The following is an 18,150-nucleotide window of genomic DNA, read 5'->3' on the forward strand; positions in this document are numbered from 1 at the left end:
TAATGAAATAAAAAGTAAGGTGAGGCATGGTACATGTAAATACATGATTAAATAAGCTCCACGTCAGGGGTCTAATTAACAGCCAACAAAGGCCTCACTTCCCTCAGTGAACTCCCCAAAAGCATCATAGCTCTTTGGTGCATCCAATTAACCTAGAGCTGACTTAATTTGTTTATGTCCCTGTGAATTATAAGTAATTAAGCAAAAACAGAAAACAGATGGAAACTTGTTGATGTTCTTTATGCTGTTTTATCATTGATTATTTATATGTCTTTCTTATACATTTCTCCTAGTCTTTAAAATGAAAAATAAATTTTAAAAACTAGCTCCATGTCTTCCAATAGGAAATAAATACGAATGCAGGCAAAGCAAATATAACCTGAGAAAATCAGTAGTCCTTCTGTCTCTAGTCTAAGAAGGAAGTCTTGTGGAATGATTGGGATGGTTGAGACTCCATAATACTCCATCACTGAATGGCTATGGGCCTGCATGGAGACATGGTCATGGATTTTTACTAACATTTCTAGATCAAGGTGGGCAACTGCCAAAGGTTTGGAATGCCATGGTACTTGCAGAGCCATACCTTTGTTTTCACTTCCTCTACCCCCAAAATTGGAGGCTCATTAATTTGGCCATCAGTTTTGGGGTGGATGTGAGCATGAGCACTCTTAAGAAATGGCCTTGAAGACCACAAACAGATTTGCCCATTCTTGTTCCAGATAGGAAGAGTGGTTTTTACTAATGTTTCTGTAATGCTCAAGAGATGTCTAAGGTCCAAAACACGCTGCAGAAATAATCCAGTTTGATATCGCTTTAACTGCCCTTGCTCAATGCTAGGGAACTGTGGGAACCATAGTTTTGTGAGACACTTAGCCTTCTCTGTCAGAGAGCTCTGGTGCCACAATAAGCTACAATTCCCAGAATTCCCTAGCATTGATCCAGCGCAGTCAAACTGGATTATTTTTTGCAGTGTGTTTGGACCCAAGTCAACAGCACATGGTAAATTACAAAAACATTAAAGTGCAAACTCACAGACAGAACAAGCATGAGAGGCATAAGTGTCATGTGATGCTTGACTCACTTGGTTAAGTGTCATTTATTCAGTTGTTTAGCTATTGTTTCTATAGTGCTTTTCTGCTAAAAGCTACCAAGAGATGTACCACAATCAACAGAACCATAAAAACAATAGAAAGCAAAACACATTTTGAAATATCCACAGAGAAATACTATTGTAGTTTTAAAGGCCAGTTTAAAGATCTGTGTTGACATCTTTTCTTTTAAAAATTAGATTGTGGAGGAGTCAGTCATATTTCTAAAGGGAGGGAATTCCATAGTTTGGGACTGACAGAGGGAAAGACCAGTTCCCATATGTATAACGGCTTTTTGTAAAAGATTATTCTCAAAGGAGTCTGTTCTACAGATCACAATATACAGGATCATAGTGAGGCACATGGTCCCTTAGATAGCTTGTATTTAAGCTCTTTAGGGTTTTAACGGATGAAACTAATACCTTGAGTTGAGCCTAGAAAATAACTGACAACCTGTGCAGGTCTTTCAACATCATTATAATGTGAACTCTAAATCATGCAGTAGTTAATAGCCTAGCTATGTCATTTTGCAGTAGTTTAACCTAGCAATGTGATTTTGCACCAACTGAAACTCCTTGAACATTTCAGGGGTTGCCCCAAGTAGACTGCACTGAAGGAGTCTATACAGTTTGTAACCAAGGCAGAGATAACAATTACAAGAGTCTGAGTGACTCAGTAAAAGCTGCAACTTACTTGCTAAGAGTGCTTTTTTTCTGCCATTGCCCTCTGGAAATCTAGGGTCAGATCTAGCAATACTGCCAAGCATTAAAGATTATCTTTCCGAGAAGGTTTTATCCCCATTCCAGGATAGGTTGAATCCCAATTCTGACCCAGACACTGATGTCTTGTTTAGATTTAACTTCAATTTCTTCACCATCATTCAACTATTACCAAACCCAGGCACCTTTCAAAGATATCTATCTAGCAGTGCCAGCCAACTCCCTTCAAGTCTTAACAAGTTATGTCATATTAATAGCAACAAATCCATTGAGATATGAGAGGAAAACAAGAAAGGTAGAGGTTGTGAGTGAGATCAGAAACAGAGGGGGGATACAGACGGGCAGAAAGGGGTGGCCAGATGCCACCCCTTTCTGCCCCAGATGGAGACAGTGCCAACCAAATGGTGCGGCCTCTGTGCGGCTTAAAAAGAACCCGCTCCCGGCGGGGTCTTTTTCTGCCACACAAGGGGGGCATTGACAGGACCACGTGCAATGATGTTTGGGTGCCACAACATGTGGACATCATCATTGCATGCCCTGTATGGATGGGCACTCAAAACCATGGCACCCGCACGCTGGGTGCGTGCAGACGGTCAGCCCTACAAAAGCCTAAAATTGGCCCCAGATCGCAAAGTGCCGGTCTGTACTGGGCCAGAGTCCCCTTTTGCAAAGTCAGAGTACCTGGGAGACTTTTTCAGTTATTTAGCAGTGCAATTATTATTGCTAGAGTTTAGAAAGGAAGAAAATGCATATGGGACATTTCTTGAGTCTGGAGGCGAGCGAGTGATTTGATTTATTCTTTTTACCTTGCTCTATGAACATCCCAGTACAGAGTGTGGGTACACCCGATTTGGGAGTAGAATTCAGGGAATGGCAAAATGTTTCAGATGAAAGGATAATTTGAAGGAGGTCCCTAAAGACAAATAGCTTTCCTAAATTTAATCATCCATAATACAGAGCTTGGAAAAGTTATATTTTGAGAACAATTCTCAGAATTCCCCAGCCAGCATGGGCACTGGATTCCAAAGTTACTTTTTAAAACTCCTCAGAAGGAGCTTTAAGGACACGGGATGGAGGCAGGGATTATCACACACTAAATCACTGCCGAATCGCCGTCCGCCATCAGCTCGAGTCCCAGCCACACTCCACCAACAGTCAGAAGGCTTTCCGACTTCTAAAAAGTGCTGGCAGACCACAGCTTGGGCCTGGATGGGACCCGGGCTGATGGCAGCAGGCAGTTCGGCAGTGATTTAGTGTGCAATAATCTTCACCTCCACGTTCCTGGGAGGCTGGAGCCTGTTTAAAATGCTGAGCGATAAGCTCCTATATGACAGAAGTGATACCCGTACCAGGATCAACCTTTCAGTGGGCTTGAAGTGAACTATTCTATATTTTTGTGTGTTCAGAACACAGTTCATAAATTAGAAAAGAAGGGATAAAGAGAGAAAAAAGAAATGCTTTCTAATGTAGTCACAGCATTACTCTTCTATTACAGAGGGCCTTTGCTCGGGTTTGGTTCCAAGATACCAAATTCAGTGGTTGTACTAGTCCCATTATATACAATGGCATAGTAAAATTTTGTCCCTTATACAAAATGGCAAGGATTACTTTTTTGAATTTTTATTTTTATTTTATTGGAATCTTTTCAAGCAGTGGATGGTTGAATTCATGGATACAGAATCCATTGATACGGAGGGCATGCTGTACTCATGTACAGAGTACCAAGAGTGTCAGGCATTGTACAGAATATAAATATCACACAAAAAGATAGCTACATACATAGCATGCACACAAACGTTTACACGCACGCACACAGGTAATAGCACACAAGAATGTCTCCCAAAATTGTTGAAACTGTTATTAAATTTTCTGTTCCTAATATTAGTATTTCTGCTATTAATATCTGTGTTAATAGTACACAGACTCGTTTTTGTCTTACCATGGTCAAACAAACAGTGAAGATTTTCTTAGCACTAAGCTGTAATGTTCCCAGGATTGTGTCCAGCACTCTGTAACAGATGTGTATACACTGATAATGTGTACGTTCATGTAAAATTGATATGAATGCATTTCAGTGTGATGGTCACATGTGTCTATTACATGGTGTCCCTCATTTACTTGGACACTTTTGAAATACATTAATAATATTTTTAGTATATGAAAAAAGTAGTAATATTTATAACTATGGCTACTCATGCATGCATTCCCTTTTTACTATGTAATTTATTTATTTATATGTTGCACCTATATCCTGCCTTTCTTCCAAAATGGGATCAAACGCCGCTTACAGTAATTTTAAAAAGATCCACTTAAGACATTAATTTACAAAAGCATGTCCTACAAATTATTACAAAAACAATGATTACAAAAATAATATTTTAACATGAAAAGTTCAGGATCCCTTATTTTCTTTCCAATTTAGATAATTCCTTTGGCATGAAATGCAGTTTATTTTATGACTGTACTGAATAAGGAAAAGAAGCTTCAATTGGAGAAATTGATATAACAGGGTTTTTCATCTGGGAGAGCCGGGAGTAATTGAAAATTTGGTATCTGTATTTGTCTCACTTTTTAAAACCAGAAGATATGAGATTATCACACCCGGAAATCCCGCTGAGATAGACATGGGGTTGAAAAGTCAAAACCAGGTGTTATTGCACACAGCCGCGGCTGGGTAGGTACAACCCATATGCAGCCCGGACCCCAGCCACACATATTGTGCAGGAACTTGCTGGTTTTGCGGCTGGGGTCCAGGCTGCATATAGGCTGCACTTGCCTGGCCACAGCTGTGTGCGATAACACCCAGTTTTGACTTTTCAATCCCACATCTATCCCAGTGGGATTTCCAGGTGCGATAATCTCCACTAACTGGTTCTTGTTTACTTCCTGGTTTAAAGACCTCTGCTGGACCTAAAACATCTGGTTTATTCCTGGTTTTTAAAAGATCTCTCTTGGGCCTAAAATAACCTCCTGGGGGATAGAAATACAGTGAAACTGGAGGTGTGGGGAACATTTTTATAATGAAAAAGTTTGAGGGTAGGGGTAAGCAGTGGCAGAAACCCTTAGGTCTCTCCATGAGTTTAATGGAGGAGTAGAGGTTTCAACCCCAACGTTTTCCAGGTCCTAATCTGATACTGTAATCACGGCTATGAACTACATTACATTGATTTTCTTATGTGTTGATGCCATAGTTCTAAAAAAAATGATGCAACCGATTTTTTAAATCCATAGAAGAAGTATAAATCATCTATTTGGAATAAGTAATAGCAGGGCTTCTATCTCATGAAAGTATTTTTTCTTTCTTTCTTTCTGGAGTACTGTAGTCCTAAGGGTGGTGGAAGAATTTCTGCAGCACTGGGGAAAAGGTATCAGGAAGTCCAGATGCAGAAAAATTCTTACTATGCTATGTGAATGGATGTGTGTGCGCACATGCGCATTGGTGCATGCAGAAGCATAAAACCAGTTACTTTTAAGTCACTACTTTAAAACTTCCTGCACTGCAGTTTTCACAAACCTAGAGTTATAGTCTTTAGATATCTGGTGAGCACATTGCTACCATCCCAGGAACCTGAAAAGGTTACTTCTGTAATTCCCAGAATCCCCCTTCCTATCCTGAATTGTAGTCTTAAAAATAACATTTTTTAGGCTCTTACCACCACTCCACAGTTTCTCTTTGAATGTCACTTTACTTTGCTATGCTGTCTTGCTGCAGCCCATGGTATCTCTCAGTGGATGGGCTACCTTTGAAAAATTCATCCTCCTGCTAAGGAATATTGAAGACCTTTGTCAATGCCTGATGCAATAGGTGCTTCCATCTGGAACTTTTTTTGCATTCTGTGGTTGTCTCCCCAGAAGTCTTAGAAGCCATCTATTCACTTGGCTTTTGGCACAAGCAACCCAGAAAAGCCCAGATGTCTCACTTTATTTTAATGTTTATAGCAGATAGCAGATCCCCCAAATCTAAACACTCATGAACCAAGTCTGTCTCTGCTCTGCTGCGGTCTCAGTATTAGTGCAGGAGGTGTGTGGCTGAGATGAAACAGCCTAAAAATTCTGCCCTAGCTGCACCCACCTAACATGAACCGAGTCATTAAATGCAGGAGCATGCTTCCTGTGTTTTCCTGTGGGGAATATTACATGGATTTATGTCCTCTGCAGTGTTCCTTTCAAGCTGTTAATAATCGCACCATCCATAGAGTAGCAACAACTGCTCTAGGGCTGCTTCAAATAAAGGCCACTATAAACACTGTAGTTTGGGCAGCATCCTATTGTGTTCTATGCTGTAGTGGCAGGCTTATGTTGCCTCTGCATTCTGTTAAGTGCTAATTCCTGTTTCTTCCCTATTTTTACTCCTCCCGCAGAGTGATTGTATATGATAAGTATCTGAAAAGAAATGCCCCTTGTAGCAGAATGGTGCCACTTTCAAGGGAAAGTTGTTTTCCTTATTGCTCACATACTGACAGGGTGGAATCTGATATGCATCCATGGGAAATATTATGCTAATTTCAGTAATTCACCTGGAGTTATATCATGATTTATCCTATGGGAGTGTGCTTTTGCATGATAAGTCACAATAGAACACAGGTTCTTAACCGTTTTTGTACTTGCAAAAAAAAATTTTTGTGTGTTTTTGGACACCTTTGGCAGTCTGCTGAAGCCTATGGGCCCCTTCTCAGAATAGCAGCAGGTTGGTAGGTTTCATTGCCTTCCCTAGCAGCAGGTCTAATAACTATAGTAATTTCAAAGTAATGATGAGTTTAAACAACATTTTGAGCTACCTGCAACAACTGTAATGTGAAATGAACATATCTGTGATTTCTATTGGTGGCAAAGATACAGGTGCTGCTATTACTACTGTGGTTTGTTGCCTGCATTCATAATGGAAAGACATGCTAAACTTCACATGGAGAGATTAGGGAAGATAAAAATGTAATTTTTCCTGATCCTGGTTCACAAACGTCTTGAAATCTGTAACTTGGAGATTAAGAACCCCTGCCATAGAAGAATGGTGGGGGAACATCATCTTCTTTTTCTGGGAGTGGTGGATTTGCAGGCAGCAGAATTAAGAAATTCACTGTTAATGAGAACAGGGCAAGAACTATAGTGTATGTGTATCAATGATACTGGGGTTGGAATACTGGGTTGGATCTACACTAAGATAGTTGCATTTAGTTCCCATTGAAACCAATGAGGAAAATCAGTCATGACTAACTTCCATTAGTTCCAATGAAACCTAAGCACTACTAACTTAGGCCTGGTACAGACTGGTGCTTTGTGCAGGCCTGGGACTGTTTTTATGGCTCTGTAGGGCTGGGCGTCCATACACACACAGCCCTGCTTTCAGTGCCCATGCACCATCTTGCCACGCACCCATCCACACGCAGGCATCCGAGCGCCCAAACAGCACTTGCCAGAGGCGTTGTCATCATGGCACACGAGCACCATCATGACATCCTTTAAAAGAAGCCACCTAGAGCAGGTTCTTTTTAGGGAGTACGTCAGCGCCATGCCGTGTGGCTGGCGCGGCACCAACGAGGGGCAAAAACAGGTGGCATGGAGCTGCCCATCTGTATCCCCTCTTTATCCAGGTCCAGTCCTATGGGGAAGCCTGACTAAGAGCCTGAGCTAAAAACTAAAAAGCTCCTGATTCAACTATCACTACTGCCACTCATCCATTATTTAGCCTGAGGGAAGCCACTTGTAAGCTTTAGCCCCATATCTGTAATAATCTATAATATGGACATAAAGGCACTGACTTACCTAGAGAGCACTTGTTAAGGTGAGAGAATGCATGTGAAATATTTAGAAGTGTTAGCTATGTAACTATGCAAATGTAACCATCAGGAGGGTTTGTTAGTTTGGGAATGAACCTACTGAGAAGACATCACAGAGTGATCATCTGCCCATTGCCACCATGACCATACTTTGTTTCCCAGCCCTTTCTCCTTCCCTTTTCCTCCCCTCTACTTCTTTTGCTTTTAACATGCAAGACCTCCTCTTAATGAAACACTTTCTTCCTGGCTGTCTTAAAGCCTGGAGGGGACTCCTTCACACTGAGGGAGTTGAAGAGTCTGCCTGTGGAGAACTTTGCCCAATCCGAAACAGAAGCACTCCTGGGGAAAGAGAGGAGGCCGAGCCTGGAGACTGCAGCAGATCCTGAAGTACACCACCTAACCTCAGTGCCCGAGCTGCCTCCCCTCGGGCCTCGAGAGCCACACCATGCCAGGTGTTTAGGCCAGCTCCAGCCAAGGGGCAGATTCCATAGCCTCCGCAAGGTCTCCTCCTTGGAGAATTTGGAGGCCACAAGCTCTGAGTTCCAGAGAAAATTCAGGGAAAGAAGGGCAAACTCAGGTAGGGGGGAAAACATATACAGTATTGACAACTCTGTGCCATTGGACTGGTGCTGACTGTGCTCTCTTCTTTGCATGTTAAACAGAGACATGCATTGCCCCTTCCTATATTAAATAAACTGGTGATAGCACGATTTTGCCTGTATGTATGGTAATAACATCCAACTATGTCTTTCTTAGTGTTTTGAAGGCCCAGGAAACTCCTGTACAATTTTGACTGCCCACTAACACAATGGTCAATATTCCTATCAGGAACACCTTCAATTTTTAGCTAATGTGAATTGATGCTAGGTAGACCATAATGCTAAATGCAGGAACCTGTGCAGCAAACTTGTTCAGTTGCTCCTTCCTACAGCCCATGCCACACTCTCTACCAATTGTTGGAAATATATGGTCTTCCATTAATGGCTGGAGTTCAGATCCCATTGGCTGTGCTGGCTAGACCTGATGGGACTTGTAGTTGAGGTGTTCTCTGACCATCAAGGGGTTTGCATTTCACGTTTATGAAGGAGAAGAAGGGAAGAACGAGAGAGAAAGAACATTCATCTTTGTGGAGGGAACTGAACAATAGGAAGCACCCTGGTAAACAGCACCCCTGGCACCTGGGTATAAGACCTAGACAGCAGATTAAGCAGACAAACTGATCATCTTTTTCTCCACAATGGAGGGATATATTGTATTTATATCTTAATTATTTGGAAATATGCAGCTAGACATGCAAATTAGCACATGCAAATTTTATGTGATTCCACCTTGTTTTTTGGGGGAGATACAGTTCCTTTCGTTGATGCAGTTTGCCTTCATAGCCTGTTATGCCATTCTGGCTCACACAGCAAACTTTTTAAAACATGGATGAAACTAACAGAAAAGCAGTAAACTTTATTGTTCAAGTGGAGGTAAAGATTTAGGAAGAAAAATCTGAAGAAGTTCATAGGAGTAGTCAAAGCCTGGAAGTAACTAGTTGCAAGTAAAGGAGTTACCATTAATTCTCTTCTATAGTAAGTGAGGAATAGGTAAGTTACATTTTTTAAAATTAAATTTTATTAGTTTAGTAAGTTACATGTTGCCTGTAGAGTAATGGTGGTATAATGAGTCCTTTTCCACTGTATTTGTAACTGTTTGGTTACTTTTATAATTGCAAGTGGGATAGCTTCACTGTTTTGACCAGTGAATTACAACTTTCTGATTTTTAAAACTAAATAATTAATTTTGAATAATGAGTAAGCAAGGAGTTACATTTCAAGAATAGCCATTAAAATAATAACTAGCTACTATTTGCTGCATTTGAACTGTAACTGATTACCATAGTTTTAAAATACAACTTTGAAAACCCTGGCAGTGATTTGACAAATCTCTAGGATATTCTGGACCACAAATATTTCAAAGCTTTGGCAATCCCTTAGGAAAGCCTTAAATAATAACACTAAGAGGAGTAAGAAGAAGAAGAAGAAGGATTTATTTATAGCCCGTTCAATCACAAGGAATCAGGGCGGGTTACAAGAATAAAGAAAATACAAATAACGAAGCAATTCACAATAGCAATAAATAAAATTAAAGACCTATTTGTTTTCTGTGATTTTTTGTTAAGATTTATTTTATTGGGCTCCTGTTGCTTTTGCTATAATTACTTTTGGGTTTTTTTAGTATCTTTCTGAATTTGATATTTTTGGATGTTATTGCTATTGTAGTTTTCTAATGTTTTAACTTGATTGTTGCTGGGATTTTCTTTTGGAAGCTACCTTGCCAGGGATTTTTTATCCTAAAAGGCAGCCTACAAATCTATTTGGTTGTAGTAGTTGTTGTGTGCCTTCTGTGTGTTTCTGATTTATGATGACTCTAATTCAACCCTGTCATGGGGTTTTCTTGGCAAGGTGTTCAGAAGGGGATTGCCATTGCCATCCTCTGAGGCTGAGAGAGTGTGATTTACCCAAGGTCACCCGGTGGGCTTCCACAGTTGAGTGAGGATTCAAATCCTGGTCTCCAGAATTCTAATCTAACATGGAAATCAATGCACCATGCCGGCTCTTTTGCAAATCTACTATATTAAATTAAATTAATAATATTCACCTCAGGTGACCATGAGGTATTGGGTTATTTTACTGTATATTATTAATGTGAAGCACTGCTTTTTCCAAAGTATCACAATCCCACAGAATGCAATGGGTGTCCCTTATCTCAAAATGCATTTCCTATAAATACCACTAAATTGAAATCTGGACTCACTACTCTTCTGTTGTCCTGGCCCCTTTGCAGTAGAAAGTAGGCTACTCTAACTCCCTACACATGTGGGATACTAGATACAGACAGCAAATCAATTGCTGATTATTATTTTATTTTTTGTGACAACTTAACTAGATAACTTTTCATTGACTTTTCCTGCCAGAAGCTTCCCATGTCAAGACCAGCCAGAATTCCACATCGGACTCAGACCTCATGAAGTATAGGACGATCAGTCAGATTCCACAGTTCACCCTCAACTTTGTGGAGTTCAATCTAGAGAAACACCGCTCAGGCTCCACCACAGAGATTGAGATCATTGCACCCCACAAAGTGACGGAGCGCACCCAGAACGTAACGGAAAAGGTCACTCAGGTACGTGGATCATCTGGTTACCTCAAGCTTAGAATGCAGAAGTCAACGATGGATACCAAAAGTCATCATACTCATTCTAGGAGTTGTAGTCAAAAAGGACAAATTTTCCATGTTCTGCCAGACTGGGATAGGAGTGAGGGGGGAAAAATCAATATATAACAAGAAACAGTAGATCTGGCATATCATTAATCACTTGAGATATTAATATATTTAGTATATTAGTTAAATGACTGTGTAAGAACATAGGAGGGGAGCATCTCCTCCTTTCCTTTATGTAGATTTTTGGAGAGGTGCTTTAGCCTAATTTTTGTAACTGTGATACTGTTTATATGCGTGTGGTCAATTGTGACATATATGTGGTCTTTATTTATGTACTGTTTTGTGTTAGAATTCTGAGATAGTAATTAGTTTTTGTTTAATTTGTAAACTAAAAATACTAATCAAATAAATATTTTAGGTGTTTTTTAAAAAGGAGGACAGTAGCCCATGACCTGTGACCAGTCTTTGTTTGTTTTGTTTCTTTTTTGTTTTAACCAAGTTCTTAATTGATCCAATTCAGTCATATGTGAAAATGACAAAAGATAAAGAGAGAGAAAAGAAAAGGGAAGGGAAGAAAAACAGTAGGAAATAAACATAACTTAAGAAGTCAAACTAAGATCTAAAATAATTGATTTTTTTATAATTAACCACTGGAGAGACAATAGCAGGATTGGATTAATTTAAATCAGAAGTCAGAAATATTACGGGAAACAATGTCTTACAAAATCAGATATATGATGGGAAGTACAGAATTTGGGATATGTAGTAAATAAGAGATGGGTAAAAGGAAACTGAAATGAAATGGTAACACTAATAGCAATGAAGTGAAAAATGTACAAATTACTGTTTAATAATTATTATTTTATGTGTCTTTTTATGTCTCTCATTATTATTTTATGTCTCTCATATAAAATAAAGATGGATCAGCAACTGTAAAAAAGGGGAGCATGATGGCCCAGATAGTAGTTTAATGGTTCCACCCTGCTAAAGTTAAACAGATATATATTTAGTTGTCCGTAGAAGTAGTGTATCCCTGTGCAGCAAATGCAATGTATGTTGGTCAGGTCCAGACTAAATCCAGGCTTCTCCTGCTTTGGGGCTTCCTGTAGCATCTCAGTGGCCAGTGCTGGAAATTGGACACTAGACTAAATAGACTGGAAGGATCTATCCTTATATTCTTTTAATAATTGTGGCCTGGTGGATGTTTCAACCCACTGGACTTCATCAGGTGAGACTCCTTCCATACTGCCCTCTCAAACTCTTTGAAGCAAAGAGTGTAATCTTTGTGGCTTCCTCGGTGCATTGGCTTAGACCTCACATCTGTTGGTGCCAGAGAGCAGAGAGGACATGATCAGTTGCCATATAGGAACTGCTGCTGCTAGGCAACAGGATTGATGCCTGATCAGTAGCGACACCAGCTTGTCAATAGTGGGTCATTAGCTGGCTGGAGATGACAGAATTGGATCTGACAGGTCATGGCTGGAGGCTGGACAGAAAGGGCAGAGTCTATGAGCGCTCTGCTGTCGTGGATCAGTCATCATGCCAGTAAACATTGACCATTAATTCTGCAGGCTACAAAGGTTCTAGGAGGAGGCCTCAAGATCCTGTACCTTTTACCCAGTGTGCAATGGAATCCAACGTGCAGTGCATCATGATAAACCTAGAGGTGACCACCATCCCTCCCTCTACACTGAGACATCATGTGAAAACTCCAAAGCTTTTTCTTTTCCTTTCCTTTCCTTTCCTTTCCTTTCCTTTCCTTTCCTTTCCTTTCCTTCCCTTCCCTTCCCTTTCCCTTTCCCTTCCCTTCCCTTCCCTTTCCTTCCTTCCTTCCTTCCTTCCTTCCTTCCTTCCTTCCTTATATATTTTTTCTTTTTTTTCTTTTTGCACAAATCTCTCTTTTTTGTTTTTGTTTTTGTATCACAATGCCCAGATGCCCCTAACCAGAATGACTAGTGGCTATATCAGCTAGAAGATTCTAGGTGCTTTTATCCAAAAAGTAACTTTCCCAAGTTCTGCGGCATTCTGCCCTTTCTAATCAGCAAGGAGCAAAGACAAAAATGAAAAGAAGGGAAACTGCATGGGGAATCCACAATTTTACAGATGGCACAGTTTGACACCACTTTAACTGCCATGGCTCAATGCTGTGGAATTCTGGGATTTGTAAGTTTGTGAGATATTTAGCTTTCTCTTTCAGAGAGCTCTGGTGCCACAACAAACTACAAATCCCAGGATTCTCTGGCAACACTGGCTAGAGCATTCAGTTCAGCAACATCTGGAGGGCCACACTTTGCCTATCCTCTTCTAGAAGAAGGGAAACAAGAGCACAGGAGACATCAGCCACAGCAAAGGCCAAAAAAGTGTGATTTTATGTCCTCTGTTGCAATTGGTCTCCTATTTTTTGCACTTCGTCTCCTATATGTTGCCATTAAAAGATGCTTTCTAGAACACCGCCTTAACATCTATGTGTAAAACACACTTAACTATTAAATGAATTAAAAAATCAAAAAGTTTGTAGATCTACTTATGAGTCTCGCTTACAAAATGCATATGCACTCCCTCCTCCCCATTCCAGTGTAACAATGTTTTCCCCCAAATTTATTCTTTTGCGAAGGAAAGGAGTTACACTGGATCCAATTGGACTTTGAGATTTAGGATGATGTGGGGAAAAGAAGTCAATATTCTAGTACTAAAGGCGTCTCCAAAAATATTACAAACTTCATCGCCCCCTCCCACATGTCAGGAACAGTGCATTGCAAGTATTCCTGAGTGTGATCACAGTTCTTTCCCACCACTCTGGGGAGTGATGTAAGCAATCCAATGTCTAGGCTTGGGAGCACTACATCACTCCCCTCTCCCCTCCCTGAGTCTGGCTCCCTTCCTCACACAGGCAGCACTTACTTTCATCACAGAGATAGAAATGAGTCTGAAACTCAAGCTGAAACCGGTGAGTGATGGGAGAAGAGGGTTTGGAGAAGTGCAGGATTGGGGGGAGGGGGGTAAATGGTTTAAGTTTCACCTTTTCCTCTGATAGGATAAACAATGCTACAGAAAAGGGGAGACGAGTCTTTTAAAAGCCCTGGAATGGAAATGGGTTACAAGGTTGGTTTTTCAGAACTGAGCTTTCTTCATTCTCTATACCATCCTCCTTGCTTGTCAACCTTCCTCTGCTGGGTTCCTTCTGTGGATCGGGTAAGGAGTTGTCGTGATATGCCAGAGCTCAGCTAGGCATTGGAAGATGGTCGAGAATTCAGTGCTGCTGTCTTTATGAGGTGCTGTGAGACCCATGTGCTTTCTTTTTCTTTTTTCAAGAGAGGTGTTGTGGCTGATCTTCAGTAAACTCTGAGCACCATTTGCCAAACTCACATTTGCATGATTCAGTGCTGCGTCCACCATTTTTTTCTGTGCGGCATGCCTATCAATTTTGTCTCCATTTTTAGCCATGCAAACCAAGACTTTGCATGGGCAAAGCAATATCGGGCACATTCTTCCAATTGTATCTGCTTGCAGGGTCTTGTAATTGTTTGATACATTTTGATAGTACTGTGCGGTGAACCAAATTTTGAAAAAGGCTATTGCAAATAAATGGTGCATCATTCAGAAAAGAGACAGCTTGGAGCACTTATTTTCTAGATCATTCGAAATTGCTTATTCTTGTCAATAGTCTGTCCAGTCTCATAGTGTAGAAAATGTAAAAAGAAGTTGCCTCTGGCTAACTCCAAAAAGAAGAAGACTTCTTCAGAAGAGAATAAAAATGCAGATCAAGGTGCTCTGTCCATTATTTTGAGTGGTAAAGATAAGAGAATGGAGGAAGAATTATGTTCTATATAGCATTTGATGTGATCGCAAGGATGAATTGTGGTATGGAGATCAGGATTTAGCCTTTTAAGTTACGCTTTGCCGTCCTCCAAAATGCCTTGTTTTGTTTCAGGATCTCAGTCATGAATTTTGTCTCAGTTGTCTCTTTCATTTGTCAGTTGTCAATGTGCTGTATTTATAGGGAAGCAATCCACTTAAGCAAAAGTGTGTTGACTTTGCTTTTCTTAGCAAAAATCTCCTAGAGCAGTGCTTCTCAGGCTATCTGATATTGGGGGCAGCAATTTTTTTTCTAATGTGCCAGGGACTGGTACCATATATGTGTTTATCGGCTATAACTATTTCTTTCTTTCCATGGGTTGGTAGCCAATAGCTCACAGATCAACACTAGTGAAGGGACCACTACTTTGAGAGGCACTGTCATAGACACCCCCTCCATTCCGGTCTTCCAGACTGTGGATTGTTATCTGGTTATATTCAAGAGCTGAAGTTGATTTCTTGAGCAAAAATTATCATTATATATATGGCGGGAGGGATCTGTATAGATGTGTGCTTTGAGTTGGTACTGGAGATCTTAAGCTTTTTGCCATTAATGTCTAGCAATTATGAAAGAAAGGAGGACCTGCAAGGAAAGATAGAGATTCATTGGCTTTCTGGAAAGACTGGACAGCTTTGTGGTTTTTGATCGAACATAATGATGACAGGTAGCCCAGAGGCACATAGAAGGTGGATAGGTGGAGAACACAAAAGTAGACGTTTTGTTTCAAATCTGTCCCAAGAAGGTGTGTCTGTATACCTTGTTGTGCCTGGACTATGAAAGAAAGTAGGGAAGGGGGGAAAACTTTGATGGAAAATATTAGTGATGAAAAAAGTTAATGATGAAAAAAGATGAGGCAATCTGGGTGCGTCAATTTCCTTTGTGTTTATGTGCATCTAAGAAGGACTGGGTGCCAGAAGTAAAGAGTTATTAAAAAGTAAAGAAAAGCTATTCGTGAAGTGATAAGTTATGAAAATATTGCAGATTAGAATGTTGTGTTACATTGCTTCAGAGTGTTTGCTTATTGCTGGAAATCTTGAACATGTCTGTTTCTAATAGCTGACATAGTAGTCAGTGAAGAGCACAGGATTTTTTTTAAGGAAATCATTTTCATGGTTAATGTGAAGGTAGAAAAATGTATGTCTTATGGCTGGCTGGCAGTCATTTTTGTGCACTTTGTGCGGAAACTGAGACAGTTTGTTTGTTTCATGGGAGGGATTCTCTCCCTTTTTTCTTACAACTAACATCCGAAGCCGAAGAATGTCATGGAGAAGTGGCTTCCTGATCCATTTTCACCTTGCACCATTTTTCTGCTGAAAATCACTTCTCATGTTACTTTTATCCCAATGGGTAAAGGATTAAGAGGCCCCTTCCCTGCTGTACTGATCTTCCCCATCAAATGCAGTGGCTATATTGTATAAAACACATAACACACACACTATGGGATCACATATAACTACTTTGATCACAATCTCAAGAAGATCATTTTTAAAACAGGAAAAGGTTTCCAAAGAAAGAGAGCAGTGCCTCTTAAAAAGAACCATAGCCACAATTAAATAGCATTGCTTTCATTTTATTGATTTGATTCACATATTAAATAATTTAAATAATTTATGGTTAGCATTACAGTGAGTCATCACCATCAAGTATACCAGAGTAGATAGTAAGTAAAAGTATATTTATTGGACTAGCTTAAATTAGTGTAGTTATGGTATAGCAGTACTGTGCTAATTATCAAGCCTCACATAATGTTCGTGGAAGTAGCAATATAAGTAGATGTACACATCTTCTGTGCCATGGAGCTGAATCAATAAAGGAATGAGGCAAGCCTCATAAGATTTGCATCCTAAGGAATTATCTGACTTGGAAACTTTATGTAGAAAAGCATGATATAAATTCAAGTAATGAAAACAAACAAACCAGTTACATTCGATTAACTTCTATAGTTTCAGAATGTCTACAGTCTAAGTGAGGTTGTTCGTAGTCTTAGTTTTCCGTGTTTTTTACAGGGTTTGGGACAATAATACTTTGGACTGATTGATAAAAACAGGATATAGATCACCAAAGTGTTATATAAACTGAAAAGCATAATACCTCTGACCTAACATGTTAATCTAATACTTTTGCCTTATGCTGGCCTTGTGCTGTATTAATAATAATAATAATAATAATAATAATAATAATAATAATAATATACTTTTACCTACTTCATATGTCCTGCCAGATTCTAACTGCTAGGGCTTTGTCAACCTTGTTAGATCTCACCATCTGAAGGGAAAATTCGACAGACTTCACAATCTGATAGGAACTCCTCTTTGAAAGTAATCACAAAAAAGATACATATGATATAGGTCAGTAACTGATGTCTATTTGATTGATGAAAAATTCGTGCAAATTTGATGACCAAAACTTGGAAAATAGTTAATTCATCTTTTTGATGTAATATGTGTTGTGCAGAAAGTCACTTACAGCCTGACAAGCAGAAAGATTACAGCTTTGTAGGGTGTGTGTGTGTGTGTGTGTGTGTGTAGTGTTTTTGTGCTGCTGCAACATGTGTGGGGTTAGGAGCCCACTAGACCCTGAATCACAAACAGTATTGCACAGACTGAAATGGAGTGCAAATAGAGAAAAACCAGACTGGTTTGCAATACTCTCTCCCAGACAACCCACTTTCTAATTGTCTGGGCTACAGACACCACATGCCAAAATATGGGTCAAGAGAACAAGCACTGCCCTACCTAAGATACCCTTTTATGAGGGAACATAAAAAGGAAGGGGACTTCTTTTTGTCACCAACAGGTGTATCAACGAAAACATCTATGCTTGTGATATATAGCAACCATGAATCAATTCCCCCTTGCTCCTCTGGCATTCTTTTGGGGAAAGACCTTGTGTCACATTCATAACTTGCACACAACCTAGCTTTGCCACTAAGGGTTGACAAAACAGGAGGTAAAAACGTTATTCTTGCATGAAGCTATAGCATCTCTGAGATTCTCCTTCCATACCCTGCATCACAGTATACCTGTGTAGATGTTGCTGGATCGAACAAAAGTTTGGAGTCTCCTGATCTGAGCTTAACAGCCTTCTTGCCACTGTGCAGATGCTTATGAAACCCTTTCATGGATCATAGAAGTCAGCACCTTCTGTAAAGGTGGACACAAAACAATATTCTGCAAGACCCAGAAAATTCTCTTGTCACCTGTGTAGCCCGGTATCAAAAATCAGAGACAGAAAATGTGCCTTCATATTATTATTATTATTTTTCTACCAGTGTCTTTCTAGTGTGCATTAGTGAAATAGTTAATGTTCTCTGCATCTGTCTCTATGACATACTATCATCTACATTCTCAGGAACTGCAACTATCCTAGGTCATAAGACAAATTTCACTAAAATCAGCCTTTTAGTTTGGGGATGTTGATTGCCTCCTTGGATCTGTTCTCCAGCCTCCCAGACCTTTGTCAAAAAGCGGGGAGTGGGATCTCTAGAGATCACTTCATTTCTATTT

The 18,150-nt window shown here is 39.9% G+C and overlaps 1 protein-coding gene across 3 annotated transcripts in view; it reads left to right on the forward strand.

The window, feature by feature from the left end:
- Positions 1-18,150, forward strand: part of KCNH6 (potassium voltage-gated channel subfamily H member 6) — a 151,384-nt gene that overhangs the window by 90,637 nt on the left and 42,597 nt on the right. Inside the window, exons 5-6 of one of the 3 annotated variants that reach the window (XM_089532221.1) lie at positions 7,840-8,158; positions 10,541-10,749. In XM_089532221.1, coding sequence (XP_089388347.1) covers positions 7,840-8,158; positions 10,541-10,749 — 528 coding nt within the window. The remainder of the gene's footprint in view (positions 1-7,839; positions 8,159-10,540; positions 10,750-18,150) is intronic. The other 2 variants (XM_089532222.1, XM_089532224.1) reach the window with 2 other exon arrangements.

This window comes from Sceloporus occidentalis, unplaced genomic scaffold (assembly GCF_023333645.1).
Source record: "Sceloporus occidentalis isolate IW3139 unplaced genomic scaffold, rSceOcc1.0.p SCAF_7, whole genome shotgun sequence".
Classification (NCBI taxonomy): domain Eukaryota; kingdom Metazoa; phylum Chordata; class Lepidosauria; order Squamata; family Phrynosomatidae; genus Sceloporus; species Sceloporus occidentalis.